Below are 22,590 nucleotides of genomic sequence, written 5' to 3'. Positions count from 1 at the left end.
TAATGTTGGAGATGAACCGTCATTGATATACACTAGAAAAAAATAAGAGCACTAAGATGGAACCTAGTGGGACACCACATGTTAGTAGTTTGCAGTTAGATGATGCATGATAGCTTAACACATCTCTTTTCTGTTGACACCCTTTGTTTCCTGTCAGAGATATAGAATTTGAACCATTTGGGAGCTTTTCACAGTACACCATGATATTTTAACATACTTGAACGGATATCATGATTTACACACTCATATACCTTTGACAGATCACAGAATATGCCAGCAGTCTGTAATTTAATATCTTTTGAATTAACTATGTTCTCATTGTATGTGCAAATAGCTTCCTCAGTTTCAGAACCATTGAGACATCCTAACAGTGACTTTGACAATATACTGTATTATTTCTTCTCAGCTGGTTAAGAAGCCAGTTGGATATTACCTTTTCCAAAATTTTCCAGAATGTTAGAAACAGTGAAATCGGATGAAAATTTGATGGTATTTCTTTCTCTCCTTTCTTAAACAAAATACATGAATAGCTTTATATTTTACGAAAATCAAAAGCACACTCTTTAATTAACTTCATTGATATTTTGTTATAACCATAGAATTTTGATTTTAAACTTCTGGTAGTGGACATTGCTTATACTGGTGTAGTAAGGATCATATAAATCTTGCTGAAGTTCTTTGCAACAACTGGTCTAAGATATTCCATGGCAGCATCTAATGAACTTGACAACTCCATCTTTTCTGTAACAGTTATGAAACAAAATGCTGTCAGAAAGTTGTGCAACACTGCATATATCTGTTTAGATTGTTTCATTTATTCTTAATGCTATCTGCTCCTCTTCAGACGTGATTCTCCCAGTCTTCTCCTTGTGATTGTTTTCTCGTAATGCATTTGCTTTGATGTCTGTATTAATAACTTAATTACTGTGCAGTATGCCTTGTTTGAGCTATAGCATCAACACCAGAGATGTTGAGCTGTTTCTGATTACAGATACAGTATCCTTTTTGTTTTGCAAGAGATCTTTACTCCTTGAGTAATCTATGGTTTCTTTGATCTAATCTGGGTTTTACTAAAAACAACATTAATATAGGGTAATGAATGTCAATTTTTTCTTCTGGTATTGTAATTGTGTGAATCACTGTTTCTTTTGAACTACTGCAGATTATTTACAATGAACTTTATGGGGGAATAAATATGGTAGAAGCAGTAATCAAAGTGCCCATGTCCGTAAATGGATGTTTACCAGATGAACACACATTATTCTTGCATCTTTCTTAAAGATGAGTTACACCAGAACAGTGTTTCATATGCCATTATCAAATGAAAATACATCAACTTACTAGTTTGTCTCTCCCCAAGATTTGCAGTGATTCAAAGTGTAAATGTGGCTTGACTATGTTGTTTCAGGAGTTTAAAAATGTGTTTTTCTCAGTTTAAATCCTTATGAATGTGGACACCTAAATTGTTGAAGTTTGCACCCTAGTTATTAATCCCTCACTAACTGTTACAGTTCTCATTGGCTTAGTACCCCTACATGTGCAAAACTGAACATATTGTGCCTTTTTGAAATTGAGAGTGATACCATTTATAGAAAACCACTCAATAATACGTCCAAGAAAATCATTTACCATTTCATCTGTTGTTATGCCTATGTTTGAATTGATTAAAATAGTAGTGTCATCTACAAAAGGGAACCAGTTCTCCTTGTTGTATATTAGACAGAAGGTCATTTTCACATATGAGAAACAATAGTTGACCTGCAGTTGAGCTTTGCAGAACCGCATTAAAATTGGTTGGATATACCACGACTTCCATAAAACCTCACTTTATCTAGCAGAATACTGTATGATTCCCAGAGTCAGGTACCTTAGATAGGTCACAGAAAATACCGACAGTTGCTATTTTGCTATTTAATGCTTGTAAAATTGGATGTGTGAATGCTAAATGGCATATTTAGTTGGGCAACTCTTCTGCAATCCAAACTGTGATTGATAGGGGTTATCAGGAGAAACAAAAGTGGCATTCTATGGATCAGAGCGTGCAATGTCAGAGCCCTTAATCGGGCAGGTAGGTTAGAAAATTAAAAAAGGGAAATGGATAGGTTAAAGTTAGAAATAGAGGGAATTAGTGAAGTTCGGCGGCAAGAGGAATAGGACTCCTGGTCAGATGAATATAGGGTTATCAATCCAAAAATCAAATAAGAAGTAGGTTTAATAATAAATAACAAAATAGGAATGTTTGTAAGCTACTATGAACGGCATAGTGAATGAATTATTATAGCCAAGATAGACACGAATCTCACACCCACCACAGTAGTAAAAGTTTATATGCCAGCTAGTTCCACAGATGAGGAGGGGCTTGAGAAAATGTTTGATGAGATAAAATAAATTATTCAGATAGTTAATTGATCCAAAAATTTAATAATTATGGGGGATTGGAATTCAATAGTGGGAAAAGAAAGAGAAGGAAAAGTAGTAGGTGAATATGGACTGGGGGGAAGGTATGAAAGAGGAAGCTGCCTAGTAGTTTTTGCACAGAGCAGAATTTAATCATAGCTAACACTTGATTTAAGAATCATAAAAGTAGGTTGTATACATGGAAGAAGCTTGGAGATACTGACTGGTTTCAGATAGATTATATAATGGTAAGACAGAGATTTCAGAACCAAGTATTAAATCGTAAGACATTTCCACTGGCTGATGTTTACTCTGACCACTGCATATTAAAACTGAAGAAAATGCAAAAAGGCAGGAATTTAAGGAGATGGGACCTGGATAAACTGAAAGAACCAGAGGTTGTAGAGAGTTTCAGAGGGAGCATTTTGGAATGACTAACAAGAACAGGGGAAAGGAATACAGTAGAAGAAGAATGGGTAGCTTTAAGAGATGAAATAGTGAAAGTAGCAGAGGGCTAAGTAGGTAAAAAAGATGAGGGCCAGTAGAAATCTTTGGGTAACAGAAGAGATATTGAATTTAATCTGTGAGAGGAGATAATATAAAAATGTAATAGATGAGACAGGTGAAAGAGAATAAAAAATTTTTAAAAAATGAGATCGACATGAAGTGCAAAACAGCTAAGCAGGAATGGTGAGAGCACAGGATGCAGAAGCCTACATCACTAGTGGTAAGATGATGCATATAGGATAATTAAAGAGACCTTTGGAGAAACGAGAACCACTAACTAGTATGAATATCAAGAAATCAGATGGAAAACCAGTCGTAAGCAAAGAATGGAAAGCAGAGAGATGGTTAGATTAGATTAGATTAGATTAATACTAGATTATTAGAAGATTAATACTAGTTCCATGGATCATGAATACGATATTTCGTAATGATGTGGAACGAGTCGAATTTTCCAATACATGACATAATTAGGTTAATTTAACAACATACTTAAGTTAATATAACAACTTTATTTTTTTGTGTTTTTTTGTTTTTATTTATTTTTTATTTTTTTATTTTTTTAAATTTTATATATATATATATATATTTTTTTTTTCTTAATTTATATCTAAAAATTCCTCTATGGAGTAGAAGGAGTTGTCATTCAGAAATTCTTTTAATTTCTTCTTAAATACTTGTTGGTTATCTGTCAGACTTTTGATACTATTTGGTAAGTGACCAAAGACTTTAGTGCCAGTATAATTCACCCCTTTCTGTGCCAAAGTTAGATTTAATCTTGAATAGTGAAGATCGTCCTTTCTCCTAGTATTGTAGTTATGCACACTGCTATTACTTTTGAATTGGGTTTGGTTGTTAATAACAAATTTCATAAGAGAGTATATATACTGAGAAGCTACTGTGAATATCCCTAGATCCTTAAATAAATGTCTGCAGGATGATCTTGGGTGGACTCCAGCTATTATTCTGATTACACGCTTTTGTGCAATAAATACTTTATTCCTCAGTGATGAATTACCCCAAAATATGATGCCATATGAAAGCAATGAGTGAAAATAGGCGTAGTAAGCTAATTTACTAAGATGTTTATCACCAAAATTTGCAATGACCCTTATTGCATAAGTAGCTGAACTCAAACGTTTCAGCAGATCATCAATGTGTTTCTTCCAATTTAATCTCTCATCAATGGACATACCTAAAAATTTGGAATATTCTACCTTAGCTATATGCTTCTGATTAAGGTATATATTTATTAATGGCGTCATACCATTCACTGTACGGAACTGTATGTACTGTGTCTTATCAAAATTCAGTGAGAGTCCGTTTACAAGGAACCACTTAGTAATTTTCTGAAAGACAGTATTGACAATTTCCTCAGTTAATTCTTGTTTCTCAGGTGTGATTGCTATACTTGCATCATCAGCGAAGAGAACTAACTTTGCCTCTTCATGAATATAGAATGGCAAGTCATTAATATATAATAAGAACAACAAAGGACCCAAGACTGACCCTTGTGGAACCCCATTCTTGATAGTTCCCCAGTTTGAGGAATGTGCTGATCTTTGCATGTTACGAGAACTACTTATTTCAACTTTCTGCACTCTTCCAGTTAGGTACGAATTAAACCATTTGTGCACTGTCCTACTCATGCCACAATACTTGAGCTTGTCTAGCAGAATTTCATGATTTACACAATCAAAAGCCTTTGAGAGATCACAAAAAATCCCAATGGGTGGTGTTCAGTTATTCAGATCATTCAAAATTTGACTGGTGAAAGCATATATGGCATTTTCTGTTGAAAAACCTTTCTGGAAACCAAACTGACATTTTATCATGGAAGAAGTATATAGAGGGCCTGTACAAGGGAGATGTACTTGGGGCAATATTATGGAAAGAGAAGAGGACATAGATGAAGATGAGAAGGGAGATATGATACTGCATGAAGAATTTGACAAAGAACTGAGACTTAAGTTGAGGCAAGGTCCCAGCAGTAGACTAACATTCCGTTAGAGCTACTGATAGCCTTGGAAGAGTGAGCCATGACAGAACTCTTCCATTTGGTGAACAAGATGTAAGAGACAGGCGAAATACCCTTGGACTTCAAGAAGAATATATTAATCCCAAGTCCAAAGAAATCAGGTACTGACAGGTTTGAAAATTACCGAACTATCAGTTTAATAAGTCACGGCAGCAAATCCTTTACAGAAGAATGGAAAAACTGGTAGTAGCTGACCTTGGGGAAGATCAGTTTGGATTCCAGAGTAACGTAGGAATACACGAGGCAATACTCTCCCTACAACTTCTCATAGAAGATAGATTAAGGAAAGACAAACCTTCGTTAATAGCATTTGTAGACTTAGATAAAGTTTTTGACAATGTTGACTGGAATACTTTCTTTCAAATTGTAAATTTGGCAGGGGAAAGCACACAAAGAAAAGGCTATTTACAATTTCTACAGAAACCAGATGAGAATGATAAGAGTCAAGGGGCACGAATGGGAGGAAATGGTTGAGAAGGGAACGAGACAGGTTTGTAACCTATCCCAGTGTTATTCAATCTATACATTGAACAAACAGTAAAGGGAAAAAAAAGAAGAATTTGGAGTAGGGATTAAAGACCAGGGAGAAGAAATAAAAACTTTTCCGGTGACATTGTAATTCTGTCAGTGACAGCAAAGGACCCGGAAGAGCAGTTGAACACAATGGACAGAGTCTTCAAAGGACGATATGAGATTAACACCAACAAAAGCAAAGTGAGAATAATGAAATGTAGTAGAATTAAATCAGGCGATCCTGAGGGAATTAAATTAAGAAATCAGACTGGTAAAGTAGTAGATGAGTTTTGCTATTTGGGAAGCAAAATAACTGATGATTGTCGAGGTAGGGAGGATATAAAATATAGATTGCTAATGGCGAAAAGCGTTTCTGAAGAAGAGAAATTTGTTAACATTGGGTATAGATTTAAGTGACAGGAAGTCCTTCCTGAAAGTATTTGTATGGAGTGTAGCTCTGTATGGAAGTGAAACATGGACAATAAACAGTTTAGACAGGAAGAGAATAGAAGCTTTCGAAATGTGGTGATGCAGAAGAATGCTGAAGATAAGATATGTAGATCACGGACTAGTGAGGAGGTACTGAATAGAATTGGGGAAAAGAGAAATTTGTGGCACTCCTTGACTAAAAGAAGGGATCGGTTCGTAGGACTGATACTGAGGCATCAAGGGATCATCAATTTAATACTGGAGGGAAGTGTGGAGGGTAAAAATCGTAGAGGGAGACCAAAAGGTGAATACAGTTAGCAGATCAGAGAGATAGGTTGTAGTAGTTACTTTGAGATGCAGAGGGTAGAGTAGCATGGAGAGCTGCATCAAACCAGTCTGAGGACTGAAGACCACAACAACAACAACAACAACAACAACAACAACATTATTGTTGTTCAGGTAGGATACTATTCTGAGTCATGATCTTCTCAAAAATTTTGGTGAATGATGTCAGTAGTGAAACAGGTCAGGAGTTACTGACATCTCTCATATCACCTTTCTTCTAGAGGAGCTTGACAACGGCATATTTCAGTCTCTCTGGAAAAATGCTGAGAGCTAGTGATGCATTACATGTTTCAGAAGAGACAGCACTCATTAAACAGGAACAGGTTTTTAGCACTGTGTTGAATGCCATCAAATACAGATGCACTTTCATTTTTTAGAGAATATATAATTTTCTCAATTTTAGAAGAAGAGTGTGAGACATCCATATGATTGATTTTTCTCTTCAACTGTTTGTCCCAATATTTTCTACTGCATGTAAGAATGGATTATTAAACATATCTGCCACCTGTGAGTGGTCATTTATAGCCCTTCCGTGTAATTCAATAGTGATGTTATCTTGTTCTGTTGTGTTTTACCCTGTCTCTCATTTCACTACAAAATTCAGTAATTTTCGGTAGTTTTTGTGGTGTGCAAAACTGCTGCAGGATCCATAGTTGTTCTTGCCAACAGACATATTTCTCTTCGCCTTTCACAAGATATCTTAATCCCTGTATTAATCCATGGTTTTTTACATGGCTGTTTAATGTCCTTTCTGATTGGCTCACACAGAAGCTATTTTCAGATATGACATTTATTTATCACTTAATAGATTAAATTTTATGTAAGCATTTGGTTCGCTATAAATTTCATCCCATCTCATGTATTGTAAACTATTCTAAAAACAAATAATTTTAAGTCCAGAATGGAATAACAATAATATTATGAAAAGGATAGATTTCTACTCTCTGCATAGAGAAGGTGTTAAATTGCAGACAGGTAAAAAAAAGGGGGGGGGGGGGGGGGGTAAACAGTTAAGTTTTCTGACAAAAAAGTCTTTCTTTGGAAGTAGGAAACTGCAGAAGTTCACACAACAGAACTCGCATGCACATGCTCTGTCTCGGGCCACAATGGCCAGACATTATGACCCTCTTAGGGAAAATGGGCATTACTATTCAGAGTGGCATCAGGTTTTTTGGTTTCTTATTTTGCATTTTTGTTTTTCTTGTCTTGTAAATAATTACAATATTTGCATTCAAATACGCTTTTCCAAAAGAGAATACATTGGCTTTGCAGTATTCACATTAGAATATCTTTTTGGAAGAGAAGTCAATGCCTTTACTGTCTTGATATTACAATATTTTCGTTTGAACTTAAATAATGTTAGAGAGACAGGGCAGATGTGGTCAAAATATACTGGTACATATATGTATTTTGATCTGCAGTCAGATGCGCTGTGTTGAAGGCATCAGAAGATGTTCAGCAAATGGTGCTGAAAAAAATGCCAGTATTTACTAGTTGATACATGCTTCAGATGCTCAGCTTCGCTCCAGCCCATTACACCATTTGTATAGTCTCAAAAAGTAATGTTTCTTGAAAATTAAATTTCACAATATAGCGGTACCTGTTAGAAAATGAGTATTACTTAATATTTTCTGCATTGTATTTCTAATTAAGACATTTTATTATTCGTTTTAAGTCTCAGTTCATCATTAGGCAACTGTTCAGATTATATATTACATTAATGTACTGAGCATGACTAATATTTCATGATGACTATAATGTGGTATTTTATGGGATATTGCTGCTGCTTCAGTCGTTGTAATCACAACTTCAGTTCTGCCAGTACCTCATCTCCTACCTTCTAAACTTCACAGAAGCTCTTCTGCGAACCTTGCAGAACAAGCACTCCTGCAAGAAAGGATATTGTTGAGAAATGGCTTAGCCACAGCCTGAGGGATGTTTCCAGGAGATTTTCACTCTTCAGCGGAGTATGCGCTGATACGAAACTTCCTGACAGATTAAAACTGTGTGCCAGATTGATACTTGAAATCGGGGACCTTTGCCTTTAGCAGGCAAGTGCTCTACCAACTGAGCTACCAGCACAACTTCAATTCTGCCAGTTCCTCATCTGCCACCTTCCAAAATTCACAGAATCTCTTCTGCAAATCTTGCAGAACTAGCACTCCTGGAAGAAATGATATTGCAGAGACATGGCTTAGCCGCAATCTGGGGGATGTTTCCAGAATGAGATTTTCACTCAGCAGTAGAGTGTGTGCCGATATGAAACTTTCTGGCAGATTAAAACTGTGTGCTGGACCAAGACGCGAACTCAGGACCTTTGCCTTTCGTGGGCAAGTGCTTTACTGACGGAGTTATCCAAGCACGACTCTCACAGTTTTAATGTGCCAGGAAGTTTTGCTATGATTTATGTTTATCCCTCTATCAGATAATGAATTATTTCACAATACGTAAATGAATTATTTCACAATACGTATTTTGATGCTGTTACATTATCAGCAGCGGGTTTCTTCTCAATTTACTTAATACAAAAAATAATATTGTGTAAACAAATTAATGCAAGTGGTATAATACTCATCAGTCGCACTTTCATTTTGTACAAAACACATGTTAGCTGTACATTTGGTTGCTAGTATTGCTTTCTGCATTGTATAGTGCTGGCAGTATTTAAATACAGTGTTCTATCTGCAAATAATGATGTTTTTATCTTATACATACTTTCTGTGAAGCAAAAATTGGCCTCATTTTGTATTTACCAATATTTAAGCTATTATTTGCACTATGCAGATTATGGTTATTTTATTGCTGCTTATGCTGAACTGCTGTTACAACTTTATTAACTTTCTTTGAGAAATCTGGTTTTTGGAATTGTTTTTGGAAGTATGACCTTGTGAATGAAACAATGTTTCACTTTATCTGAAATTTGTAATATTTGCAAACGTAGAACAACAATTTTATTTTTTGCTCCAACTTTCATTTGTTCACATTATGGCAACTCTAAACTGTTCTGTATACAGTATTTTACTCAAGACAGAAATCCCCAAACATATTTACAATTTAAGCAAACACAAGTGTAGTAGTAATATTGTCACAAGTATAGTTAGATTTTTGAGTAGAGAAGGGGGGAAAAAAGAAAGAAAACCCCTGAAGATAAATGGTAGAATTTTATTTGTTTCACTGATGGACAAACTTCCATGTCCCATACACCAGTTTGAATAAAAGTTAACGCATGTGCGTTGTAGTCTAATAGTTGGCACACACATTTTCCGAGTCAATTTTGTTTTCAACCTTTGATGCCTAAGCTCCACCCATATGGTATCCATCATAGCACTTTACATGCTCACAAAATGACTGAAACATAGATATATGCTGAGGTTCCCAGGTCGAGGCACTTTTGCATCTGTCATATAAACCTATAGATGACCGTTTTATTATTTTTTAATTTTTTTACTTGGAAGAAATACTCTGTGATATTATTTTGAATCATTTGAATGTGGCTTACATTAGAGAGATCTTAAGATAAATGTTCTGCTATTAGAGATATGCATTTTAAATATCCGATATGTTGTGATCTTGTGCTGTAATTGTCAGAACACAGTCATTACTGTTGCTGATGTCTCATAAATATTGCACGCTTGGGGATGACAAAGATGAGGGGGTGTTGGCTTAGCTAGTTCTCGCTGATATACAGAGTGTTTCAAAATACTTCTACAAACTTCGGGGGCACAGTCCTTTCACCAAAACAAGAAAAAAATTAATATACACATATATCTGAAAACCCTTCATTTTTGAGTTATTAATGAAAGTTTACAATTTAGGTGATTGAAGCTCAACAGTTCTTAAACTCATAACAAATGCTTTAAATAACCTCCTCTTGCTTCTAAATACATTGTCACTTGTCAAATCATGAACTGTTACAACCTTTCAAATAGTCCCTGACAGTTTGGAGTGGTTGTGCATGCTTCTGTGACACATCGGTGAAGATTTTTTTCCATTTGGGTGCTCTGCTGTGTATACCAGTTGTGTAAGGTGTCCCAAGAGATGGTTAGGAGAACATGCAGGCCTTGGAACTGGTCTTGCTCTGCCTACGCATTTCTCATAGTAGATACAAAACAGTGTGTCTCGAACATTGAGATTAAATTGTGATGGAGCTCCTTTATGGATAAACCACATGTTTCTTCTTATTTTCAGGGGCACATCTTCTAGTAGACGTTGGAGGGTATTCTGATAAGAGTCCCTGTAGACAGCATCTATAAGATGGGAGAACGTATGGCCCTACCAGTCACCTACAGTTCCAACCCACATATTAATCTTAAACTGATGCTGCTGTCTAGCCTATACTACAGCATGGGGATTGCAGTTGGCCCATATGTGTTTGTTGTGGATATTTTTTATCCATCTCTTCCAAACATTGCCTCATCTGTAAAGAAAACTGAAGAGACAAACAACAGAGTGACAGTTTGTGCAGCCTGCCGTGGGTGATCGGCACGCATAAGGCCCTGCACATGTTGAAGTTGAAATGGATACAATAGTTGCTTCTGATGTATCCTCCATGCAGAACATGGTGATGTACCACATGCTAGGCCCACTTGTCCTGCACTGATAGCTGGCTCTTCTTTGACAACCCATAGAAGCTGCTCTTCCTAGTCAGTCATACAGGAAACATGTAATCTTCCTCAATCAATAGCCTGCGGTGCTGTGGATCCTGTCTTGGCAATGTAATGGAACATAGCACCAAAGGTTGCATCACTTGACTGTCTTCAGTTTAGGGATGCCATCTAATATATCCATGCAGCATTGTGTCCATTACCAGTCACGCAGCCGTACATAAAAATTATGTACTGCCTGCACATTAAATGAATATCCTGCCATATTAGAATGGAGCACTTTTGGTTAATGCACTACCTGTATTACAAGTACACTATGGACACATTGAAGACAGACGAATGACGAATGTAAATAGAGCTCTCTGGCAACGCAACGCTGTCTAGGATACAATAATTCAAACGGTGCATAGATAAGTGAAATTGTTGGGCTGTACCTAGAAAGCCATTGAACGTCAGTTTGTATTAATAACTCGCAAGTGGAGGATTTTCAGACATATGTTTAAATGGACTTTTTTCCTTGTTTTGGTATAAGAAACCTGTCCCCAAAGTGTTTAAAAAATTTTTGAAACACAATGTTTTGTTTTTAGTTAGCTGTGTTAAAAAAAAATGAATATTTTCCTCAATACAGTTGTTAGTTTGGAAACTACAATGCTTTATTAGACAAGTCCTATTATAGGCAGCACTCAGTTGCTCCTTCCTTCAACCTTTGCGCTAAATTAACCAGCCAATTGTTGGGGGACTCCAAACTACAGAATTATGTAGCATTTCTCACATTAATAAATCATTGCCAGGCGTGAAATTAGTGATTAGTGGCAGAAAAAATCATAGGGGTGGCTGTGGATCAAAATCTGGATTGTTGTCTGGCCTTTAACCATGGATCCATTGAGCTAGTTTTATGTGTTACGAATATTTGTTGCGTATTTGTTACAGAACTTAGATTCTGATAGAGAATAGTCAGTCATTGTGTCTTTTATAGAAATTTTCTTATTTGGTTACTGTGTACATATGCTAATAGAATTTCAATTTTGTTGCAGAGATTTGATTATGGTGTTCTGACACCATTTCTGCCACCAAAACATGAATATGTCATTTCTGTTCGTCTGTCTGAGACACAGGTAAAACTATACCGTTATTATTTGGACAACTTTAGTGCAGCAAGTGAACTAAATGAACCTACACGTGGCAAGGGTGCCAAACTCTTTGCAGATTTTCAAGCACTTCAGCGAATATGGACTCATCCACGTGTAATACGTATGGATGCCGACAAAAAGGAGAAAGATGAAGAAAAGAAGGTACTGTTTTATGGGACCATTATGTTTTTATCTAATAATAACTGATTAGAATGAGTTTCTAATATAATGCTAGATTGGTGATATATGCACACACAATGCTTGACAAAAAAAGTGAATGACACAGAGGAAGTGGGGAGGGGGGGTGAGACAAAATCAGACAGGTTGAGAGGGCATGTGACGTTATTGTGGTGATTACAGTATAATGTCAGATTTCCATAGAACATCAGTAAGAGCCCACTTATCAGTATGACCCAGTGTGTGGTCCTTGGCAATGAGTGTTGATCAGAGATAAGGGTATCATCAGGAGTGCCCCAGGGAAGTGTGATAGGACCCTCTTCCACCCCTCCCCCCTTTTCCTCTTCCCTCCCTCCCTCTATATACCTAACTCACTTGATGGACAGGGTGATCAGCATTTTATGGCTGTTTGCTGTGGTGTACCAGAAGGTGTCTTCATTGAGTGATTATAGGACTGTACAAGATGATTTAGACAAAATTTCTTGTTGGTGTGATGAATGGCAGATTGCTGTAGATGCACAAACATGTAAGTTGATATGGATGAGTAGGAAAAGTGGTCCTGTAACATTCAAATACAGTGTTGGTAGGGTTCAACTTGACACAGTCACTTCGATTAATTATTTAGGCATAATGTTGCAAAGCAATATGAAAAGGAAAGGGTACATTACACTGGTAGTAAGGAAAGCATATCTACATCTACATGGATACTCCGCAAATCACATTTAAGTGCCTGGCAGAGGGTTCATCGAACCACCTTCGCAATTCTCTATTATTCCAATCTCGTATAGCGCGTGGGAAGAATGAACACCTATATTTTTCTGTACGAGCTCTGATTTCCCTTATTTTATCTTTGTGATCGTTCCTCCCTATGTAAGTCGGTGTCAACAAAATATTTTGCCATTCGGAGGACAAAGTTGGTGATTGGAATTTCGTGAGAAGATTCCGTCGCAACGAAAAACGCCTTTCTTTTAATGATGTCCATCCCAAATCCTGTATCATTTCTGTGACACTCTCTCCTATATTTCGCGATAATGCAAAACATGCTGCCTTTCTTTGAACTTTTTTGATGTGCTCAGTCAGTCCTATCTGGTAAGGATCGCACACCACGCAACAGTATTCTAAAAGAGGATGGACAAGCGTAGTGTAGGCAGTCTCCTTAGTAGGTCTGTTACATTTTCTAAGTGTCCTGCCAATGAAACGCAGTCTTTGGTTAGCCTTCCCCAGCCCAACTTCAGATCGAAAATGCAGGAGCTTGTGAAACCACACCACATAGTCACATGAGCTGAGTGCAGGGGATGTTCCTGCACAACATATGGCTGAGCAGAACCCCATAAGCAACAGTTCTGTGCATTCACAGTACTGTGCAGAGTAATATGTGCCTCATCCGCCCAAAGAATATTCCCCAGTCACTAGCCATCCATTTCCATGCGTGCCAAAAAACAAAGGGTGAAGTCATGGCACTGTATCCTATCTTGGGGCATCATTTGGTGCATGTTCTGAATCTTGTAGGGATACCATTGTGAAACTCATTGCAAAATCATTTGAACTGTTGACCAGAGGAGAGACAGTTCCCATGACACAGAATGAGCAGTAACTGCAGAATTTGAGGCATGTGCTGGATGGTCGGCTATAGCAACAGCCCTGTGAAGGGGCTGCCTACCTCTTCCTGGTGTACCACACAATTCACCTGTTTGTTCAAATTTCTTTATTATATTTTTTAGCCCATTTATTGGCATGGGACCTCTTCACAGCTGTTACTGTCAGTGATATTCCTGAATTGCTGCCGTTCTGATAAAACAACTTTAGCAGCAGTGCATGATCTTTCCTCTTGAGAACCATTGTGTTTCATAAAAAACTTCAAGCATTTTAACCTTTCAGACCAACAATCACTTCACGAAAGAAATCAATATGTGTCACCAAACAACAAACAGTGTACCGACATCAAAGCAGGAAACATTTCAAATTCTGACTGCTTACAGTGCCATATTTTCACCTGGTGGCAGAAAGAGGAACCATTATTATTTTCAGCATACTCCTTGAGCACACTGATTAATGAACATACTTATGATGGTTCAGCATACTGCAACATATACAGCCTGCTATGTGGCACTTAGAACACTATCAGTTTAATTATAATTACCCGGTATCAATTAGAATAACGCTTATAAGTAATAAATATCTTAGTGTCTTTATTCACCATGTACCCTGTTGGCTGTAGCCCCCTGACAACACAGGGATCGCTCTACTGATGCCTGCGCCGTTAGCTCCCCACGTATGCCAAGGAATAGATGCCCATCTCCCTGGGGCATCGGGACTCCCAGCAATGGTCATCCTGCCACGTGGCCTTTGCTGTGGCTGGGTGGCGCCCGTGGGGAGGGCCCTTGGTCGGAATAGGTGGCATCAGGGTGGATGACACGCAGTGAAGCGTGGCACATCTTCTCTTGCTAGTGGCCAGCCACCAGCAGTCTCTAAGCGTTCGAGAGCTCATTTTAAAGGTAACGTTTATGACCCCAAATCGTTCCCCTCCCTGGCCACACCATGGGAGGAACGAAAGGCAATGAATGAAAGTGAGACGTATTCATCCAGGTATCTTGTCTGTACCAGAGCTGATGGGGAATCCTTTATATCTGTGAAGCCTCAGTTCTTTGTAGAGCATTTAGAGGACAAGTTTGGGGAGGTGGAGGGCTTGTCCAAAATGCGGTCCGGTTTGGTATTGATAAAAACGGCATCCTCTGCCCAGTCATGGGTCTTGCTCGCTTGTAATAAGCTGGGGGATGTCTCCGTTACTATCACGCCCCATAAAAGTTTGAATATGGTCCAGGGCATTATTTTCCACAGGGATCTCCTTTTACAGTCCGATGACGAGCTGCGCGCCAACTTAGAGTGACGAGGTGTCCATTTCGTCAGGCGCGTCCACCAGGGTCCGAGGGATCGTCAAGTTGCCATCGGTGCCTTCATCTTGGCCTTCGAGGATGACACATTACCTGAGAAGGTCAAGGTGATGGTGTAGTGTTGTGATGTCAAGCCATATATCCCTCCCCCAATGCGGTGTTTCAAGTGTTGGAACTTCGGCCATATGTCTTCACGCTGTGCTTCCAGCCTCGTATCTCGCAATTGTGATCAACCATCCCATCCTGATACTCCCTGTGCCCCGTCTCCCATCTGTGTCAACTGCGGAGAGCCCATCCGCCTTGCTCGCCGGACTGTCCGATTCTGCAGAAGGAAAGGAAAATAATGGAAATGAAGACCCTGGACCGACTGACGTACACTGAGGCTAAGCGGAAATATGATCGGCTTCATCCAGTGCGTATGGCATATTCTTATGCCGCAACTGTCACTCCTGCTACAGTTCCATCAGCTCCAGTCAGCTCTCAAGAGTCGAAGGACCACACCTGCCCCCTTGATGGTAGGGGGCACTAAACTCCCTGTTGCTCCTGCTCCATCTACTTCAGGAGCAACGCCCCCCCCCCAACCATCGGGGACATCAGCTCCCCTTCCCAGCCGGAGAGCTCTTGCCAGGAAGGGGTCCCTTGGGGACCTCCCTTCGCAAGTTCCGACCGGTACACAAGTGGACACCCGCAAGTGGCTCAAACAACCACCAGTCCCTGGTCGTAGGGCCTCACGGTCGTCGTCTATCCCTGAGACTGACCCAGTGAAGCTCTCCCAGCCTGAACCACTGAAGGCACAGCGAGATAAGCCGAAAAAGAAAAAGGTACCCAAGAAGCCCGACATTGCAGTGGCACCCGTCCCAACGCTTCCTACAAGCTCAGTGTCTGAGGACGAGCTCAAGATTCTGGCGTGTGCTGAAGACCTGGATCTCGCTGGTCCCTCAGACGCCATGGATGTCACTTGCGCGGGTACTGAATCGGTGGCAGCAAGTGAACAAGCGGTGTAAATTGCCTTCCCAGTCCCTTCACACCTTTCTCAGCCATGGACAATATCATCCTCCAGTGGAACTGCAGCGGTTTCTTCCACCATCTAGCTGAGCTCCGACATCTTATCAGCCTTCGCCCTTTCTTCTGCATTGCTCTTCAGGAAACTTGGTTTCCAGCAATGCGAAACCCCGCCCTCCGTGGCTATCGGGGTTATTATAAGAACCGGTCAGCTTATGAAAGGGTGTCTGGTGGCGTCTGCATGTATGTTTAACTCTCTTCACAGCGAGTCTGTCCCTCTACAAACAGCTTTAGAGGCTGTCGCTGTTCGGGTCTGCAGTCTTTACCTTCCACCGGATGGTGATGTCCCACAGCATGTCCTCGCTGCACTGATAGCCCAATTGCCGCCACCTTTCTTGTTATTGGGTGACTTCAATGCCCATAATTCTCTGTGGGGTGGGTCAGTGGCAACAGGTTGAGGCACCACAATTGAGCATTTATTGGCACAGCTCGATCTTTCGATTTTAAATGATGGTGCCGTCACTCACTTCAGCGTGGCGCATGGCACGTACTCTGCCATCGACCTTTCGATCTGCAGCCCTAGCCTCTTACCTTCTGTCCAATGGAGAGTGCATGACGACCTGTGTGGTAGTGACCACTTTCCGATCTTACTGTCACTGCCACAGCATCACTCTTCTGGGCGCCCTAGCAGATGGGCTATGAATAAGGCTGACTGGGACTTGTTCTCCTCCATTGCCGCTATTGAGCCTCTCTCTAATGACGCCATGGATGCGGTGGTTCGGCCGCGGTGGTCTCGCGGTTCTAGGCGCTCAGTCCGGAACCGCGTGACTGCTACGGTCGCAGGTTCGGGCATGGATGTGTGTGATGTCCTTAGGATAGTTAGGTTTAAGTAGTTCTAAGTTCTGGGGGACTGATGACCGCAGCTGTTAAGTCCCATAGTGCTCAGAGCCATTTGAACCATTTTGATGCGGTGGTTCACTCGGTCACCACCAGCATCGTTACTGCCGCAGAATCTTCCATTCCCCGTTCTTCTGGGTCCCCTCGGAGGAGGACTGTGCCTTGGTGGTCGCCTGAGATCGCTGAGGCGATTAAAGATCGCTGGCGGGCGCTACAGCGTCACAAGCGACATCCCTCCATTGAACACTTCATCACCTTCATATGGCTGCGTGCGCGGGCCCGCCGCCTTATCCGCCAACGCAAGCAGGAGTGCTGGGAGCGGTATGTGTCCACCATCGGCCACCATGTCTCTCGATCGCAGGTATGGGCCAAGATCCGACGCCTCTATGGCTATCGGATCCCTGTCAGCATCCCTGCGCTCTCACTGAATGGAGCAGTTTGTACAGACTCCGACGAAATTGCCAACAGCTTGGCAGAGCATTTTGCTCTGAGTTCCACTTCTTCCAATTACCCACTGGCCTTCCACTCCATTAAAGAGCGGATGGAACATCGGCGCCTTTCTTTTCGCACCCACCATCCTGAATCCTACAATGTTCCATTCAGTGAGTGGGAATTTCACAGTGCCCTCGCCGCTTGTCCTGATACCACTCCTGGGCCAGATGGCATCCACTGTCAGATGCTGAAACACCTTTCAGTGGACTGCCAGCGACGGCTCCTCGACCTTTACAACCGTATTTGGGTCGAGGGTGAGTTTCCGTCGCAATGGCGGGAAAGTATTGTTATCCTCATTCTGAAACCAGGCAAGAACCCTTTGGAGGTGGACAGCTACCGTCCCATTAGCCTCACCAACGTTCTTTGCAAGTTGCTTGAACGGATGGTGAGCCGGCAGTTGAATTGGGTACTGGAGTCTCGGGGCCTTCTGGCTCCGTCTCAGGGTGGGTTCCGTTAAGGCCGCTCCGCCGCCGACAATCTTGTGAGCCTGGAGTCGGCCATCCGTACTGCCTTTGCCCACCATCAGCACCTGGTTGCTGTCTTTTTCGACATGCGGAAGGTGTAGGATACGACATGGCATCATTACATCCTTTCTATGCTTCATGGATGGGGTCTTCGGGGCCCTCTGCCGATCTTTATCCGAAATTTTCTGTCGTATCGTACCTTCCGCGTGCAAGTCGCAGCCTCCCATAGTTCCTACCGAGTCCAGGAGAACGGGGTACCACAGGGATCTGTCCTCAGTGTCTGCCTGTTTTTAATTGCATTAAACGGGCTCGCTGCAGCGGTGGGAAATTCTGTCTCCGCTTCCCTGTATGCTGACGACTTCTGCCTTTACTATAACTCTACTGGCATTGCAGCTGCTGAATGTCAGCTACAGGGCGCTATCTGTAATGCGCAGTCTTGGGCTGTCGCTCATGGGTTCCAGTTTTCGGCAGCCAAGACCTGCGTTATGCACTTCTGCCGGCGACGCACTGTTCACCCGGAGCCGCGGCTTTATCTTGACGGCGAACTTCTTGCTGTGGTGGAGTCACATAGGTTTTTGGGGGTGGTTTTTGATGCCTGATTGACTTGGCTGCCTCATATTTGGCAGCTTAAACAGATGTGTTGGCGGCATCTAAATGCTCTGCGATGCTTGAGCCACACCCGCTGGGGCACCAACCGATCTACCCTGTTACGGCTCTACCAGGCGTTAATCCAGTCCCGTCTGGATTATGGTAGCCTGGCTTATGGCTCAGCATCCCCATCTGCGTTGCGGGTGCTGGATCCAATCCTCCACAGCGGGATACGCCTTGCCGCTGGTGCTTTCCGTACCAGCCCTGTGGACAGCATACTAGTGGAGGCAGGTGTCCCTCCACTGCAGTTACGGCACCAACGTTTGCTGGCCGCTTATGCTGCCCATGTTTTCAGCTTGTCCGGGCATCCTAACTATCGGCTACTATTCCCACAGTCGCACGTCTGTCTTCCAGAACGTCTGCCCAGGGCTGGATGTACGATTGTGGTCCGCATCCAAGAGCTTCTCTCCGGGCTTGGGGCTTTACCTCTTCTGCCTCCTTTCCGGGCACCTCTGCGTACACCACCGTGCTGTGTGCCTCGCCCTCGCCTTCAGCTGGAATTGGCACAGGGCCCAAAGGACTCAGTCCCTCCGGAGGCCTTCCACAGCCGCTTTCTTTTCATCCTCGCAATGTATCAGGGCTCTGGCGTTGTTTACACCGACGGCTCGATGGTTGCTGGTCGTGTCAGTTATGCGCTAACTCTAGGGGACCATTCCGAACAACGTTCATTGCCGGCTGGCTGCAGCGTTTACACTGCTGAGATGGTCACCATCTTTCGTACCCTAGAGTATATCCACTCCTGCTCAGGTGAGTCCTTCGTGATCTGTAGCGATTCCCTGAGCAGTTTACGAGCTCTCGACCAGTGTTTCCCTCGTTCTCATCTGGTTATGACTATCCAGGAGTCCCTGCATACTCTTGCCCATTGCGGCCGCTCTGTGGTCTTTGTGTGGACCTCAGGCCATGTTGGGATACCCAGCAATGAAAATGTTGACCGCCTGGCGAAAGAGGCCACCAGTTCACCATCTCTGGACATTGGCCTCCCAGAGACTGATTTGAGGGCAGTCTTACGCCGCAAAGTTATCTTGCTTTGGGACGCTGAATGGCACGGTGTGACCACCCCTAACAAACTCCGTGCCGTCAAGGAGACGACGACTGTGTGGCGCTCCTCCTTGTGAGCCTCTGGCAAGGAGTCTGTTGCCCTCTGCTGACTACGCATTGGGCACACTCGGCTGACGCACGGCCACTTATTGCGGCCTGAGGACGCACCTCTATGTCGCTGCGGCTCGGCATTGATGGTGGTCCACATTTTGTTGGACTGTCCACTTTTAGCTGTGCTCAGGCAGACATTTGCGCTGCCTGTCACGCTCCCTGCCCTTTTAATAGATGACTCTGCCATGGTGGAATTAGTTTTGCGTTTTATTTGGGCAGGTTTTTTTATCATTTAATCTGAGTGTTTATGTTTTTTAGTGCTGATTCTGGCTTTTGGCCTCCGATTTTAAACTGAGTTTTTAATGTGTCTCTTGGTGGTTGGCTTCTCCCCTTTTTTCCTATGGTCGGTCAACCACCGTCACACTCTGTGTGATTTTAATTCGTTTTGTCTGGTCTTTGTCTAAGTTTTTCTTGTCCTGTTTCGTCTGTCATCTTTTCTTCGTTAGTTTTTATTGTCTGTGGGTGTTTTTCGTATTTGGAAAAAGGGACCAATGACCGTAGCAGTCTGGTCCCTTTAATCCCTCAAACCAACCAACGTCCAGGATTTCCCATTGTTTGATTAGTGTCTACACTAGTAGTCAGATTTCCCTGACGCACACAGGAATTGATGCTCAATTTCTTCTCTGCATATTGATTATCATTTATGTATTTTTCGTAGTCAGGCTTACGATCGTCATATATTTGAATACTCTTGCTAGGACGTACAAATTCTTTATTTAAATGCTACTTCAAATTGACTAAGTGTCTTAAACTTTGTTTTGCATTTGGAACTCTAATCTACTGTTTGCTGTTGTAAATGTTTAAGAGTAAAATTAATTGCCATGGTGTCTGCCCAACCCATAGGTAACTTTTCCTTATGTTGCTTGAAAAAAATGCCATGGGTGTACAGCACCCTCTGGTTTGAACTTCAGAACTTCGTTATGGTGTACTACAATATCATCTAAAGTACTGGTGATAGTGCCAATATGCTCCACATTCTTTTGTACTTTTAGTTCCACAAATTACTGTAGTCAGTCTTCCAAGGAGTGAAAGCATTTGTGTCCCTTCTTACGTTAATCAATTATCTACCATATTCTAACGCATCTACTCAATTTCATGTGTCTATGATTTGATTGTTTATGCTTTCAAAAAATATCTCACGCATGCCTCCTGCGAGACCCACATTCTCACCTTGTATGTCCACACACTACATTCGTAGTGTCCCACCCCAACACACACATTACTCGAACTGCCAATTAGCAAATGTGCATGCAAACACACAAATGCTTTAGCTCCAGAAAGGAATAGTCCAAATGCTAATCCAGTTATTATTCATCTGTATGTGCCTTTTGACAACTCAGCCCCTCTATTAATTGATCAGTTTTTTATTTACGGCTTAAATTGTGTAAACTTTTGTAGACGCAATTTCAGAAGCGGGTAAACACATTTCTAAAGTTTTACATTATATTGAAATGGCTGTTTAGAAAAGTGTCATTAAAAAATAGCACATGACATGGTCTCTTAGACCTACAAAAATATGTGCAACTATTAGTCCAGGTCACCTAAGACTAATTGCTGAAATAAATGAACTGACAAAGGAAGTACTCATCCAGTGAACTACCAATTTTACTCATCTTTTGTGTGGTTGCAGTATATATTTAAATGCAAAAAATGCCCTCCAGTACAATTTTCTTCTCAATCGTTTTTGAAAAATCAAGGTTCAAGATTGTATGAGTCTGTTTGAATACCTTGGGAGAGTGCCAGTCTCCCAGCAACAACTTTATTGTAAGTATCAGCAGGCTAGAAATCCGCCCGTACTCTGTCGGAGTCCCCACCCCCCTCTTTTAATCTCATGAAATATTTCGTCACTGCACTTCTTCAGAAATAAACTATGATAATAATAATGAGAATAATATTAGTATATTCATAATAGAGTATAATCAAGGTATAACAAGGAATCTTCATGAAATTGAGCCATGTGCGGCTCGCGTTGATGCCGCTCATAGCTTGGCATCTTGTAATATCTGTAGGGGCGTCTCATTTTCTTAGTGTGTTCACTGGCGCCACTACGCTTGCTCGCCTTTTCTGTCCGTGAATGGCCACAACAGATCTTATCGATAGTGCATACTGTGGTACCATCTTTGGAGCAGCCTGTAGTATTTCTGGGTTGTTGTGTGTCCACGGAGTTGAATTGGGATGGAGCAGCAGTGAGGTCCGGACAGCCAGTACTCGCCGACCGCTGGTGAAACTCATGCGCTGTTCGACGGAAGCCCGTAGTCATGAGAGTGCATGACCACGTCGAGGACCGGATTCAGCGAGTTTTAGTTGAATGGACCATGGTATTTGTGTAGTGCAATTTTCACCCCTGTGTGTGTGTGTGTGCGTGTGTGTGTGTGTGTGTGTGTGTGTGTGTGTGTGTGTGTGTGTGTGTCCGTGTCCGCCTGTTGGGAAATGCCCTTATGGCAATAAGTTGTCAGTCGACGATTTATACTGGGATCTTTCTCGTGCCTGACTTGAGTGGGGACGACCGTTGGTTGGTCGTTCAGTTGGTCATCGCAGCAGACAATGTCCATTTGGTCTTCCGACCGCTTCTGGCTTCTCTGTGTTTGTGTCGACTTGTAATTCATCCGTGTTGTTTCACAGTGACTGGTTTTATTATTGTGAGTTGCTAGTGGAATTGTTTTCCCAGATCCGTGTGTATCTTGTGGTTTTGAATGAGCCGTTATTTTAATGCTGTGTGCGTACTGGATTTGGAGAGAGTTGCAAACGGACATCAGTTCGGATTCAGACGGAGCAGCGAGGAGGTCCGCAGTGCGAGGGGCAGGCCAGGACCGCTGGCGGCATGCGGGCACTGTCGGATCGAGGGGCTGTAGCCATCGACCGAACCCAGGGCGTTTCAAGTTGAGTGAACCTTGTCCAGTAGTGAAACCT

General features: G+C 41.8%; 1 protein-coding gene across 3 annotated transcripts in view; it reads left to right on the top strand.

Annotated features, from left to right (window-relative positions):
* LOC124788186 (transcriptional regulator ATRX homolog) overlaps positions 1–22,590 on the top strand; it is a 495,869-nt gene that overhangs the window by 330,046 nt on the left and 143,233 nt on the right. For all 3 annotated transcript variants that reach the window (XM_047255347.1, XM_047255346.1, XM_047255348.1), the window contains one exon: positions 11,865–12,122. In XM_047255347.1, coding sequence (XP_047111303.1) covers positions 11,865–12,122 — 258 coding nt within the window. The remainder of the gene's footprint in view (positions 1–11,864; positions 12,123–22,590) is intronic.

Source organism: Schistocerca piceifrons, chromosome 3 (genome assembly GCF_021461385.2).
Source record: "Schistocerca piceifrons isolate TAMUIC-IGC-003096 chromosome 3, iqSchPice1.1, whole genome shotgun sequence".
In the NCBI taxonomy this organism is placed as follows: domain Eukaryota; kingdom Metazoa; phylum Arthropoda; class Insecta; order Orthoptera; family Acrididae; genus Schistocerca; species Schistocerca piceifrons.
The sequence above is the reverse complement of the archived record's forward strand: the minus strand, read 5'-3'. Positions and strand labels throughout refer to the sequence as shown.